Genomic DNA, 16,031 nt, shown 5'->3' on the forward strand with positions numbered 1-16,031 from the left:
ATATAAAATCTAATTTGTTTATTGTTCAATAATTATATAATGAATAAAAAATAAAAATATTTAGGGGAAAGTCTAGAACCCTGGATGTAATGTACCTTGTACTGAACGAAAAAAAAGTTTAGTTATTAGAAGGCAAACAATGTAGAGAATGCATTTGTTTTCAAATATAGTGGAAAAGCCATCTCTTGTGTTTCAAAGTTTTCTTATCTAAATCGCATTTCCCCGTGTCAATAAAACTACCAGTTTATACTGTACGGGGACGCTCAGAAAAAGGGATACCAATAAGAGTAGAGTTGTAGAAATTCAATATTTCAATTGCTGAAATTATATGATGCTGTTTTCTAGGGTGAACTATTAAAATAACATGTAGAGATGTGCGCCTGTTGGTAAAAAAGTGATGCTGATTCAATATATAGACAGATGAAATCCATTGTTATTAACTTGTACCATGGATCACCAGTTTTTAATGTTTTCTGTTTAATATTTACATTACTAGAAGAAATATTAATGCTATAAGGAAATATCTATCGTTGTATTTTGAAAGATTACAGGTTTTAACCAAGTAGATCAGTTTCAATATTTAGGCAGCATTGTTAACAAATAAGAGGGATCCGATGAAGATGTAGCTCAAAGAATTAAAAAAGGAAAAGGTGCCTTCGCACAACTAAGAACTGAAAGGCAAGACCTGAAGTGAAGTCAAGAGTCTGGCCAGCAATCGTGTTCGCTGGAGATCCTTTGTTGCGGTCCCCCTAGCGGTTAAAGGAATGATATTTTTGAGACCTGGTACAACACAATACCTTACGAAACAATAAATACTACCCCACACATATGAATTTAACACGAGATATAAGAGGGATTATTAAATTCTGTTAATTAATTTTATGACAAACAATATAATAAAAACATAAAAAAACAACATCTCTACATATAAAGGTTTCTTTTTTTTAAACCGCACACATTGAATAAAAAAATAAAAAATAATATGATGAGCCGCGTTAATTAACAAAAATTTGATTATTAAAAACAATAAAGAATTATAAAATGGTTAAAGCCAACGCAAATGTTTTTATATTTATACTTCCTTGTACAAAACAAGTAGTTTGATAGCAAAGGAGTCGTTGATGAGTAAAATCGATTAGCGTATATAATTCAAAAGTAATATTTGCGAATTTCCTTTTTATACGTCGTTGTACGGAGTGATATCCTTAAATTAAGGATTTTCAGTTTTCAATATAAAAATTCATTTTGATTATCCATAATTAGTTTATAAATGTACAAGGAAGTTCAGTGATACCCACATTTGAGTTTGTTAAATTTATTATTTAATAATATTTCTGTGTTTTTTTTTTTATATATGTTGTGAACCAATATGGCATTATGCTATTGAGAGCTCTGGAAATGTTAAAATTCGGTTTGATTTACCGAATGTTAAACTTCCTATTTGCAACCACTGTTATTATATAATGTTTTTAATATAAGATTACATAGCGGATAAAAACACAGCGTGCATTTTTGAGACTTTTTTGCAGTAAATCAAGAAATAGTCTAGCAAACTCCAAGCAAGGATGTTATTGAGAGAATTTCTCTTTTTATAGACCCTATAATTTTTTAACTGTCTCGTCAGAAAATTTACAATTGATGAATATTTACCTTTTTCTTATTCTAATAAGAAGGTAATCAACACTTTAATACTCTCTGACTGTCATGAAAACGATAGAAGTTAATAGAGTAACTTCTTTAATTTTCTATTTTTATACCATGTATATATATAATAAATATCAAAGGTATATGAAGTTTAGTCCCAAATTTGTAACGCTTAAAAATATTGATGCTACGAACAAAATTTTGGTATAGGCGTTTATACAATCACCTTATTAGCCCATTTCCGGCTGTCCGTCCGTCCTACACGATAACTCAAAAACGAAAAAAGATATCAAGCTTGAAAGTAACAAGCATATAAGATATGTACCATGTGAAATTTTTTTTAAATTGAGAAAAATCGCTGACTCAAGAAATACTTGTTGAGTCAACGATCTTAGTATTTAATTCAAGAAAGTATTTTATAAATGAAAATTTTCTTAAATCAAGAAAATAATTAACTACTGCTATGTTAAGAACATATTTTCTTGAAATTAGTACTTGTTTCAGTGTTTGCTAAAATTCAGGTTGATGAAAAAAAAATTATCGTTAGAAATAATCAGCACCAAAGTGGAAACTTCCCTTCAACATTAAATTAAAAATTACCAGATAATTAAACGCAATAAACATAAAAATAAGACAATAAAATTTTTTTACCATTGACAATCAAAAAAACCATTTCCTTTGGCGCACACATATTACCTGTTGTAATTAGTCATATATATCTATATAATTAACAAAAAAGTAATTAAAACAAAATTAAACCTAATTTCATACCTACACTACAACAAACCAAACAAATAAAAACTTTACAGCTAGTTGTATTTATTTTCAATGACTAATTTTTAAATTTCTAGGTAAAACTTCTAATAAATAATAATAATTTTTTCTAAAAATAATAATTATAATTATAAAATTCATCAGCACTTTATTTTACGCATTATATTTTAATTAAATCCCACATCGTATATACCATACCATAGCTCTTAAAAAGGGAATTCTAAATAATATATATGAGGTAAGTTAACTATTATACTTTATAAAATTACACACTCATAGTCAGAAAAATGTTTTAATTCTATTTTTTTTTTCGGTAGATTTTGGTATATTATCTAGAATTTCGGAAATACAAAGAAGTTCATAGAAACAATGTATTCCCAAAAAAAAAATATCTTTAAGAATAATTTCTGCAAGGAGATTTGAAATATAGAGCACTTTATTTTCTACTTTTCTACCACTCAAGAATATTAAAAGGAAGTGTCTTCCATTGAATATGACTTCATGTAATCAGACCCACCTAGTTTTAAGTAATTCATGTTAATTATTAAAATTATTTACACGTAATTCGTCACAAACCGAATTAAAAACTTTTTTGGTAATTTCTTACACTATGAAAATTTACAACGTCCTAAATATTTTACCTTTTGAAACAGGAGATTGAAGTTCACAATCGTAGGATTCCATGCATACTGAGTACCTTAGTAAAAAAAGCCAGTCTTTCAGTGTGTATAAGAATTCTACCCATAACAGAAGAGAGGCCAACGAGGGAAAATTTCAATAATAGAAGCAAAATGGCTTATGTTTCGAAGACAGAAAACATTTCAAAGCTAGGCCAATATTATTTTTAATATGTCTTGTAACTTGAGACTTAAGAAAAAGAAGCATAGCTCGTAAGACCAAATGGATAAGATATAGACAAATGAAGTCCGAAATTAGATCAAACTTTGCTTAAAAGTCTTTTGAATTTAATTCTGAAAATGACATTACGGTTGAGAATGTAGCCTATATATTAGTTATTCAAATTTGGGTTTGATAAAATAAATTGCCAAAATGTAGACTATTTGAACTAAGGTATATCGATAACGTAAAAATGAAAATGATATCAAAAATTTGAAATTTTATTTATCAACTAATCCACCTTTACCCGTCTTTTTTGGAAAATTCATATCGATTCTCTGTACGGTTTTACAGAAAAAGTTTTTCATTTTTATGCACAATTCTTAATTTGGTGTGATTATAAAGCTTAAAACTTAAGGAATATCTATAAAAGTTTTTTTTATGTAAATGGTAACATTTGAAAAAGCATTTATCCCACCATGTAAAAAGGGCTGTTTTTAATGATAATTTATCGTAACTCGTAAAGAGAATCTACTTGAAATTCATAAAGAAGCCGTATTAAATACTAATTAATTGACACACAAAATTTTAGTTTTTTGGAAGTGCTTTGGAATATGTATCGCAACGCCTTAAGAAGGAATGCATAATATTGGAAACAATGATCAGTTGAATGAATTTATAAAATATTTTTACCTTTAATAATGATGAACATAATAACACAAAGGTGTCTTTAATGAGTTTCAAGGTCAATAGATGACTAAACATAAATACTATACAAACACATAATATAATAATAATATTCTTCTTCTATTATTTTGTAAAGACAGAGAGTCATCTTCTTCATGGTACATACCATACCATACCATCATATAAGTTACATGATGTACCTACTCTACAGTATATGAATGAAAACGATTTACTGAATTCATAAGAAAAATATTGTGGAGACAATCATCTCAAGGTGGTTCCAACAACAAATTAACTAAACATCATACAACACCTTCAACATTTTGTATCCGCATTTCGGTTCTTGGCAAATAGTTGACAAACAATAAAAATTTGTTAATTCTTGGTAATAATTTAGAAAACGCTAAACAAAATTCAAAAAACCTTCTGGACATTAAAGTTCCATGATATTGTAGAAGTCATCTTATACTTTTGAATCAAAGATGTGGCATATTGCGCGAAAAGTGTGCATAACGTTTGGGAGCAAGTGTGCATAACGTTTGGGAGCCAAATAACTACCATTTTTGCACTTTTTCAGCTATTTTTTTCTGGGATTGGCAAACCTGGATTACACGAATTTAGGTATTAAAACAATTTTCTAATAGAGAAAAGTTACTTTTCAGGTACTTTTCATTTTTTAACCACTCCATCTTACTTGGCTATTACAAAAATTACATTTGCGAGTTTCACAGTACCTGAAAACCTGTACCTGTACCTGTTTCACAGTACCTTTTAAAACTTCGATTCTCAGAAGCTTTTAAACATGGATATTTGCCATGTTTACTTACAAAATCTGATCTTTATTTTAAACTTTGTTATTTGCAAAGTCTTATGAATGTCGTTTTTCAATGCTAGGTGTTCAATCGGAGAATACATTTAGTGAACAAAAAAGGAGCGAACGAAAAACGATCTTTCTAAATAAGGAAAACGAAAAATCGCAAACACCATGAATTAAATCTAGCAACTTATCCACGAAAAAGATTTCGGGTACAGAACCCTAAACCCGCACTTGAAACATATCTAAGAACACTTTCCATTAAATTATCTTTTTCCTTAAAGATATTTCCCAGCTGAGCCGATTTTGAAGATGATTGCCAATTTTTTTAGTTTTTTTGGCCCTAAACTCGAATTTGAAACACAGCTAAGAACAATCTCTATTAAATTACCTTTCAAACGAAACAAAAATATCAAAATCAGTTGATCCGTTTAGGCGCAACGATGACGCAGACAGACAGACACACACACATAACGCTGAAACTGATAACACTCTTCTATAGGCCGGAAGTTAAAAAATGATCTTGAACAAGTTAAAAGTATGGGCTGCCAACTATTTCTGGCAATACCCACTACATAAATTATAGAGCGAACTGCGACTGATTTCAGCATTTCCCGGTAGAAATATTTTCTCTACGAAATAAATTTCTTACCAATAATATTTTGACTATGATGATGGTGAGTTCCATATCCTCAAGAGGACGTTGGACATATCCTCTACAGGATTTTTACTATAGATAAGATTAATAAGATTACTTACCCATTTCTAAACCTCCTTAAATCATTCATTATTTTTACACTTATGAACATAAACACAGAGGTGTATACTATTAAAGCATAATATATTGAGAAGTGTAGATACTATTTTGACCAGTAGCTTTTATAATAATTAACAAAGAATATAATATTTATTAAAAAATCAGAAAATAAAAAAGTAAAGAAAAGAATTAAGAAAAAAGAAAAAGATAAACATATTATAATAATATAGTTTAAGATCAGACAAGATGTGATGTGATGTTAGTGTGTTGTTATTCGTTTGATTTGAAGGATTGTCTGATCAACAAACTTACACACGAAGAAAAAAATTTATATTTATTATTATCGTATCTATCTATGTATATTCTATAGAATATAAATAAATTATAGGGTTAAACATTACTTATTCAATATTAATTATTAATTAATAATTATAGACTAAAAGAATAAAATTATTGTATCTATAAAAGGGGAGATTGATGAACTTACGTACATACACATATACTTGAACGTACATTTTGATTACTTTTCCGTTTTAGAGGGAATAATTACTTCTTAAATTTTTGTTTAGTTCATTTTGAAGATTTATTATTTCACTGATTCAGCGATTTCCCGTGACAAGATCTCGGGACCTCTTCACTCTACTTGACTTCATACGAATTCTACGTGGTTTTTAATCACCGAACCACAAAAAAGGGTGTTATAAGTTTGACCGCTATGTGAGTGTGTCTGTATGTCTGTCTGTCGCCTGTCTGTGGCATCAAAGCGCCCAAACGGATGAACCGATTTTGATTTTTTTGTTTCGTTTGAAAGGTAATTTAATGGAGAGTGTTCTTATCTATGTTTCAAGTGCGAGTTTAGGGTTCCGTCCCCGGAACAACTGAAAAAGTACGCGATGAACCTCAAAATCGGTTCAATTTGGAGAAGGATCTAAGGCCAAAGGTAATGTAATAGAGAAAGTTCTAAGATATGTTTCAAGTGCGAGTTCAGGGTTCCGTACCCGAAAAAGCTGTCGGGGTTTTTTTAAATTGAGTAAATTTCACTTCTTTAAATATAAGTTACCATGTATATATCAAATATACATAATATACTAAGTTTAGTCCCAAATTTGTAACGCTTAAAAATATTGATGCTAGGAAAAAAGTTTTTGTATAGGTGTTCATAGAATCATCTAATTAATCCATTTCCGGTTGTCCGTCCATCTGAGAGTACGATAACTCAAAAACGAAAAGAAATATCAAGCTGAAATTTGTATAGCGCACTCAAGACGTAAAAAGTAAGGTCGAGTTTGTAAATGAGCAACATAGTTCAATGGGGTCTAGGGTCCGTAGGACCCATCTTGTAAACCGTTAGAGATAGAACAAAAGTTTAAATGTAAAAAATGTTCCTTATCAATAAACAACTTTTGTTTGAACATTATTTTGTAAACAGCACTGTTTATTCGCGAGGGCACACATTAGATGCAAATTTTATAGTATGTATCAATATGGGATTATCAGTTATGTATGTGTGACATGTATAGGTAGGTATATGTGTAATGTGATAGAATAATCAACACTGTCTATACATGGTATTTCAACAATTAACTCAGTTAATTGTTTGTTTTCACTTGTTTTTATTTAAATCGAGATAAAGTCTTTTTTATATTCCAGATTCAGGGAAAACCTATATACATTTACAAATGAGTTGGACGCAAGGGTTACCAAAAAAAATGTGCAATTTATTCTGAATCAAAATTGTAGACATGACAGGCTTATTTAATAGTATAATAGAAATTACAAGACTGGTAGCTAGTTGATCACCTTAACGAATTTTTTTAATGAATTTGTTGTATGTGTATATCAAAATTGAATGAAATATTTTCGACACACCAAGTTTTAATACATTTTAGTAATTTATTTATCGCTATGCATTTTGTATTTAAAATTTTTAAATAGAAACCGGCGAATTATTTTATCTCCATGTTCCATGAGTGAACTAAAGTGTTAGTTATAAAAATTTTGGCATTGAATTGTTTATTATTAAAATTTATGGGATGATATATTATATTTGTGCATGAATTATTGTTTACAAGTTGATACTAATGCTGGAATGTAGCTGATGATTTTTGATAAAAATCATAAGCATAAAATTATACTTATAGCAATTCTGAGTCGACCAACTTTCAATTTTCAACACAATCATTGAAATGCTTTGGAGGAAAAATATCACATATAAACTTTGCCAATTTGTAACATTTCCTTTTCGCTAGAGGTTAGCTTTATTGATTAAAGATGTTGATAATCTTATTTATTATTTCAATAGCCTGTTTTTTCTTGGCCATAATATATCTTCCTTAATTATTCCATAATGCATCCTTTATTTTCAAGCTTGTCGAGCTGCCTACTAACATAAATTCACGATCTAAAAATGTACCGCTAAGGGAAAAACCGGCTGGAGCAAAATTTAACATTAAATTTTGTTCATTACGTAACTTGTATATCAGATCTGCAATAAAATTGCCTATAAATAAAAATTAAAAAAATTACTAGTGATATACTATTTTTTTAGCATTTTTTAACCACGATTACCACAAGGCAAAATTCCTCGCGGGTCGGGCTAGTATTGGTTTTAAATTGGTTAACTACAAAATAAAAGCTTAGACCTCCCGAGGCGAAGCCGAGGGCATCATATCGCGCAGAGCAGGAATCTCAAGCTTTGTGCCCTATTATTCTATTTTTTAATTGTATGTTTTGTTAATTTTTCAAGAAAATTTAAGAAACATTCCATTATTGCCAAGCCATAAAGTTGATTTTCTCACGATTTCTCTAGCCTAATTCAACCCGAAAAAAGTCGTCGTTGTAAATGTAATGCGAAACTCAAATAATTTCAATGAATCTTTTACAGAGAAAAATACCAGTAACATGTATAGAAATCAAAAAGGAAGTAAAATATGCATGGATTTTTTGCTATGGTAGTTTAATTTTTAATGGTAAAGTCAACGAGCTCTGATTGTGTGATGATGAAATTAATGTAATTATAACCAAAATTTAGCAAAGACAATGATAATGTTACTGTTTATAAAAAATAAAAATAATAATATATAGTTAAATGACGAATTTACACTTAATGATTGTGTACTCAGTAAACTACTAATTACATTAAAATTAATATCAAGTAAGTTAAATTTTTAGTTAGAATTAATATACCAACACATAACAATGTTAAATTTTAATTTTTACTTTACCATGGCCATGACAAACAAAATCATAAAACCGTATCAAAAATAATTAAAAATATTAATAATTAAATTCTTTTGTGTTTATCTTCTATAGACCTGCAAAATTTTGCTAATCTGTAACATTTGTTTTAAGTAATAAATATACCTACGAGAAAATATATCTACTCCATATTCTTGCTTTTTAAAGCAATATGAAAAATTTCTTATTTCTACTACGCCATATGAGAACAACACACTATATTGTGTAGTGTTAGTATATTGTGTAACGAATGCAAAAATGTTAATTAAAAACAAGAGCGAATTAGGAATTTCAAAAGAATTCTACCCACTCGAGTGGGTAATAGAAAAACCACACGCTCTGTTTTACAAAAACGGAAGTAGTTCTCTCTTTATGTACGATCTATGCAGCGAAAAACAGTGAATTGTTCATTATGTATAGAAAATTTACTTTTCTTTATCCACGGCCGAAAGTACGTACTTGTTTCGTCTGTTAGGGCGCAGAAAATCCGAAATTTATGCTTATTACCAAATCATAAAGGATGGACTTTTAAAGCCTACCAACAGAAGCAACATATACGTACTTTTGGCAGAAAATAAAGGAAAATATTAATAATAATGGATTTTAACATCCTTTTCGCAGACCACGTCTATAACAGAAGCCACCCACGTCAATATTTTAAATCTTTATTTATTTCATAAACTACATTCGAATATATAGTCAATTTTTATATGTGGGTGGAATTAGTCACTTCGTTCTTATCCAAGCGACGTCAGTGTGATCAATTTAACGCCCCATTAACTTTTTTGTTCAAACTGCCCCTGCCTGGATTCGAGCCAGCAACCTCCTAGCCATTCTAGCCAGTAGTCGGAGTATTCATTACACCGGCAGAAAGTTTGAGAGTCCTGAAATACGCACCATGATCATATCGCGCAGTGCAAATCGCGCTTTCTGTCATTGTAGTGTAATATACTATATCGTAAGAATGTAATACGCAATCTATTTGTGCCAGATTACAAAGGAGTATAAAGAAAAAATCAAATTGATTCCCTTCCAATACCAATAATTTGTTGGATGTTAACATTAAGTTATCTGAGTTAGTATCGGAAATAATATTATTAAATAGCTTTTATATGGAACATATTTGTGACAACATCTCCATAAAATGTCTTAAATTTAAAAAAAAAAAATGTAATGTTTATATTCCAATCTTAAGTAATATTTATTACCAAAAGTCAACAAATTACATTACAAATATTTAAGTAACAATTTCCAAAACAAACTGTGAGCGAAAAATAATCTGAATACTTTATTTATTTAAAATTTATAGCTTTTTTTGTCTTCAATTTCAAGTTACACAATTTTTGTGTTTGTATGCAGAGAAGAAGAATTGTATTTTTTTAAAGTATTTGAAAATAAATCTTCTTCTTAACTGGTCATAAAAATAGCATAAAATACAATATTATTCTAAAATTGAAGTGTAAATTTGTAGGCGGTATACAGGGCGTTACCTTTACAAATCACTTATAAAACTATGTAAGAAGATATCTTTTAGTCCATGATTTGAACTTTATGTTTAAAATATATGTAAGTTATTAATTTATTGAATAAATAACGAGATTGTATTTAATCCTGAAAGGAATATATTGACAAAATTATATAAAGGAATTACACTAAATTTACAAACAAAAACATACCTGAAAGGAATAAATTAAATTACAACGTTATTTAATAGAATGTCCACTAATAAACGTTTATGATTCTAACACAATATAAATTATAAAAATCTTTAGTTCAGGTATGTCAATTGAAACAAAAGTAAACAATTATATCACTATGGAAGTGATAATAATTTACACCTTCCCCCCCGAAGTCATTTTTTGCGAAGTAAAAGGTGACAGCTTACTGCTATGAAAATAATTTGATTCACTTCTTTTCTTGCCACAATCAACTTCATAAAACGAAGATGAAATCCGGCTTAATATTTTAAAAGGCCCAAGGCGAACTTTGTCCATTTTATTGCGATTTAATTTGTTCCCATTCTCTACGTACACATGATCTCCAATTTCAAATTGAAAAGTTGTTCGATTTTTGTCAACTCTTTTTTTATTTTCCATAAAACTTCTGGATGAATTAATGAAAGCTTGCTGGCGGTCTTCAGCTAAATCACTAGGTGGTTCATATATTGGCGAAATGTTTGATTTCTTGCCTAGGAGCAGATATTGTGGCTCATAGTTAGTAGAGCTATGAATCGTTGAGTTATAATTTTCAACACATTCAGCAGCAATCGTAGGCCATGCTCGTTTATCTCCATCAATAATTTTACACCTAATTCTATTAACTAGAGTTTGATTTAAACGTTCGTTGAGACCATTTGAACTTGCACAATCTATGCTTGTAAAAACAAGTTGGATACCTCTTCTATTTAGGTAATTTTTGAGTTCTACGGAATTTAGTCCAGTATATTGATCGGCAAGAATCAACTTTATTTTATTATTTTTAGCGATCGGATGTATAAGATTTATAAAATCTTTTGCGCATTGGCTTTTTGTAGTAGAAATCCAAGCATACCTGCTAAAATGATCCACTAGTATGTGCATAAATTTCTTTATAGACTTATTTCCGGCAAAACCACCCACTGTATCTATGGACAATATTTCATAGGGTTCTGTTGCAGGTCCAATTCTTGACAATTTTCCAATCAATCTTCCTCGGCGAGTTTTACTTTGCCTACATGTCACACAGCCTTTACAAAAGTCAATGATAAGTTTATCTAAATTTTTGAAATAGTAGTGTTGTCGTATTTTGTTTCTCATTTGTGCAACACCAATGTGACCATAGTGATTGTGCAACTTGTTAATTATTTCAAGGCCTAACTTTTCCGATACAAAAATCCGCTTTCTTCCTTTTAACATCTTAAATATAATATCGTGTCTACGCTCAGTTCCCTTTGCAGTTGTAAGTTCTCTTTTATTTTCATATTGATCCCTCTTTATTTCAGACAATTCTATTAAATTGACCACTTGAATGACATCTTCATTTTCGAAATATTCTAAAACTGGTTGCCGTGATAGTAAATCAGCGATAATATTTTCTTTTCCTTTTTTATATATTATCTGGAAATTAAATTGTGACAAGTAGTGGACCAGATCGCCAAGAATCTCATCAGTTCGTGACTTTGTTCTTAAATTTTCCAATGGTTTATGGTCACTACAAACGAAAAACTTTCGTCCAATAAGATAGTATTTCCAGTATTTAATGGCTTCTTTTATCGCCTTGCATTCTAAATGAATCGTTTCCATTTTCTTTTCTCTTTCTGACAGTTTTCTAGAAAAATAAGCTACAGGGTGTAATAGACCATCTGACTGTGGTTGCCTCAAAGTCGCTCCAAGTCCTTTTTGACTAGCGTCTGTGTCAATGTAAACATCTTTTTCGACATCATAAATTGATAAAATTGGACGGGAACACAGATATTCTTTGATCATGGAGAAGCTGCGTTCACATTCTTCCGTCCAAATAAATTCAGTATTTTTTTTCAGCAATCTGTGAAGGGGCTCAAATTTTTGAGCACTATGATCGATATATTTTATAAAGTAATTTATTGTTCCTAGAACACTTCGAACCCCAGATTTATCTGTAGGTCTTTTCAAATTTTTTATTGCCTTTAAATTTTCTTGTGCTGGTGATATTTTATTTTCTTCAATGTAATGGCCAAGATACTTAACCGATTGGGCTGCAAATTTACACTTTTCGAGCTTTAATTTAAATCCTTCTTCTCCTATTACTTCAAGAAATCTTGAGATATGTTGCATGTGATCTTTCCAATTGCGTGAGAAAATTAGACAGTCATCCATGTAGTTGACGCAAAACTCATCTAGGTTATTTCGTCTTATAATATTTGAAAGTATGCGTTGAAAGATTGCAGGAGCATTTTTCAATCCAAAAGGTAATACTTTGAACATAAATTTCCCGTACTTTGTAACGAAAGAAGTTTTCTCACGGTCCTTTTCTTTTAACCTAATACACCAAAAAGCGGAGTTTATATCAACAACAGTAAAGTATTTACATTTCGAAACTTTTTCCGTTATATCATTTATTGTTGGAAATGGGTAGCACTCTGGGATAGTTATTTTATTTAAGTTTCTAAAATCGATGCAAAGCCTTGATTTTCTTCCATCTTCTTTTTTATATGCGAGTGTTACCGGTGATGCGAACGGTGAATCAGATTCCTCTATTAGATCGGATGCTAGTAACTTCTGTACTTGATCTTTGATTTCACGTTCATCTGGTATAGAACATTTATAAGGGCGGGCCGTAACATATTCATCTCTCATTAACTTTATTTCGGCCTCTCTAGACTTTACTTTACCGACATCAAATTTATTTTTGGCAAAAATTTTCTTGTGATTTTCAATAATATTTAAAAGTTCTACTTTTTTTTCATATCCATCTATGTGATCTAATTTAGGTTTGAACTGATTTTCATTAGTTTCTTCTTGATGGTAAATTCTAATATTTTCAGTGTTTTTCTCTTCTTTTTCATTATCATTGATTTTACCTTCTTTATTAAAATTTTTAACATCTTTATTATCTTCTTTCTTTACATCTCTATTATCTTCTTTATTGACATCTTTATTATCTTCTTTCTTTACATCTATATTATCTTCTTTCTTTACATTTTCTTTATCTTCTTTATTTTCATTTGTAATTATTTTGTTAGAAATTTCACAAGATTTCTTCTGATTTTGATTACTTCTTATTTGGAGCATCTCATCATTTTTAGGTTTTTGGTATATGTTTAAATTCTCGTCTTGAATTAGTTTAAATTTTTTAATAGCATCTAAACCTAGTAACAGGTCATAAGAAAATTCTGAATTTTTAACTACAAAAGTATTCAAATTGTTTGTAATATTTCCAATTTTAAGCTTTATGTTTGCCCGGGCCGAACTAAAATTGAAACCATTAATTGTCTTGAATGCAGTGTTATGCTTTAACAAACTTGTTTTTAATATATCTACAACTCTTTGATTAATTAGACTCACGTTAGATCCTGAGTCATACACTGCTTTTATTTTCATTTTATCATCAATAATTACGTTTACATGAATTAATGGAATCAAATTATCCGGGCTCTCTAGTTTAAAGAATTTCGGTCAATTTCCATTTTCATCATTTCAGCCTCATTTTCTGAATCAGATTTCGTTTCAATTAAATTAGATTCTTTTTTCTGAGCGTACAGTATTTTATTTCGGCATTCGTTAGAGGGATGAAATCGATTTTTCCAACCAAGAGCTTCACACATGTAGCATGGTTTTTTCAAAGGTATATCAATTTGTTTCTTTTTAGTCGATTCTCCTAATTTTGTTTTTTCATGCCGATTATCATATGGTTTATTTTCTTTCGAACGTTTATTATATTGACCATCTAGCTTTCGGAGTTCATTGTATAATTTTTTTATAGTGTTAATGTCTTCGCGATCTAGCTCATCTTGAACTTGAGATGGTAAACCCATTACAATCAAGTTTATTCTGGAACTCATAGTACTATCACTTTCTACTTCTAAACATAAATTTTCTTTTGTTAAAGCGTAATCGATCAATGAGCCGCCTAAGTATTTATAGGTATATGCTTTTCTGACAGCTGTCCAACCTTTGTCAATAAAAATGGAAAAAAATGAATTTCGCCATTCAGACCAATTAGTTAGACCAAATTTTTTCAAATTTCCTTCATACCAGTGTTTGGCCGATCCAGCGACAAAAAATCGTAAAGCTTCAATCATCTGGGTACCACTTTTTATTTTATTTCGGTCACATTCACTTTCAAATTTAGAAAACCACTCAGAAGGGTTTTGTGTTTTGTCATATTTATCAAGAACAAACTTCTTTTCTATATTTTGCAATTTTATCTCATCTTTGTCATTTAATTTTAATTCTAATTCCTTGATTCTTTTAATTAAAAAATTTTCTTCTTGGAGTTTTTCACTCACATCAAAAAAAACTACAGATTCCTGTAACGGATAGTTTTTGTAGCTAAGGTTTCCATCTTCATCAAAATATTCTTTTTTCAAATCCTCATCTAATTTAATGCCAATTTTTCGGAAACCATTAATCGGTTTAATAGCAGCAATTGCACTTTTAATGGTGGTTTTTGATGATAATACCTTATGTTCATATAAATTTTTATGTTCATCTGGTAAGCTAAACCATAACCGCTTATCTTCGGATAGTCCAGCTAATTCAAAATATTCATCGCTTCTTCTTATTAAGTGGACAAACAATTTTTCCATCTTAAATGATTGTAATTTAATTTGTAAGTTATTAATTTATTGAATAAATAACGAGATTGTATTTAATCCTGAAAGGAATATATTGACAAAATTATATAAAGGAATTACACTAAATTTACAAACAAAAACATACCTGAAAGGAATAAATTAAATTACAACGTTATTTAATAGAATGTCCACTAATAAACGTTTATGATTCTAACACAATATAAATTATAAAAATCTTTAGTTCAGGTATGTCAATTGAAACAAAAGTAAACAATTATATCACTATGGAAGTGATAATAATTTACATATATTGGTTTGTTTTTCTTCACAAAGTTCAATGTTCCATTTAAAAAACTCAAATTGATTTTTTATTTACAATTAGTTTACTGTCGTATCTGGTAACTTCCACAATGAGGCGATAGATATAAGAAGAGCCGAAACTGGAGTTTATTTTGAAATTACGATTCCATAAAAAAAGAACGAATATAGAAAAGGGAAAATTTTTTTTGTCAAATCTATAAGATTCGAGAAGTCCGTTTGTGTTTCACAATAAAACTAAATTTCCTTGATAAGAGCAATATTTTCTAAAAATGATCTTCTGTTATTATATACATGGCGGAATTTTACAAAACCTTTCATCAATCCTACCCTGGTAGATATCAACGGAATGAATCGCCTTAAAAACGGAAAATGTACTCATTTTCAAACGTTCTTGACTATTGAGGCTAATCAAGAACTAAGATTAGATTTATACAGGAAAGGTAATTATCTCTCATTACTTATCTTTGAAAATTTAAAGGATGCAAAGAGTCGTTTATATTAACAACATCGATTTTTCCGAAAATGTGAAATATTGGGAACAATCAAAATATACAGATATGTTGGAAATTTTATGCTTAATAACTTTTTCTCAAAGTATTTTTTTTCCTAAAATACACAGCTTTTAAGAAAAATTAAAAAAAACACAAAAAATACAAAAAATCGTACATTCAGAAAATATGAAAGATAAGAAGAAGTTTATGCATAAA

At 29.5% G+C, this 16,031-nt stretch overlaps 2 protein-coding genes across 2 annotated transcripts in view; both read right to left on the reverse strand.

Moving 5' to 3' along the window:
- LOC123297431 (protein-L-histidine N-pros-methyltransferase) overlaps positions 1-16,031 on the reverse strand; it is a 245,750-nt gene that overhangs the window by 115,685 nt on the left and 114,034 nt on the right. The window lies entirely within an intron of this gene.
- LOC123297430 lies at positions 13,526-15,117 on the reverse strand. The gene has a single exon (XM_044879088.1). It carries the CDS (start codon positions 15,013-15,015, stop codon positions 13,864-13,866), a length of 1,152 nt encoding a protein of 383 aa, XP_044735023.1. The 5' UTR covers positions 15,016-15,117; the 3' UTR covers positions 13,526-13,863.

This window comes from Chrysoperla carnea, chromosome 4, assembly GCF_905475395.1.
Source record: "Chrysoperla carnea chromosome 4, inChrCarn1.1, whole genome shotgun sequence".
Taxonomy (NCBI): domain Eukaryota; kingdom Metazoa; phylum Arthropoda; class Insecta; order Neuroptera; family Chrysopidae; genus Chrysoperla; species Chrysoperla carnea.

Coding starts and splice junctions, on each gene's coding strand:
- LOC123297430 (XM_044879088.1), bottom strand. CDS start 15,015: ATGGAAAAATTGTTTGTCCACTTAATAAGAAGAAGCGATGAATATTTT.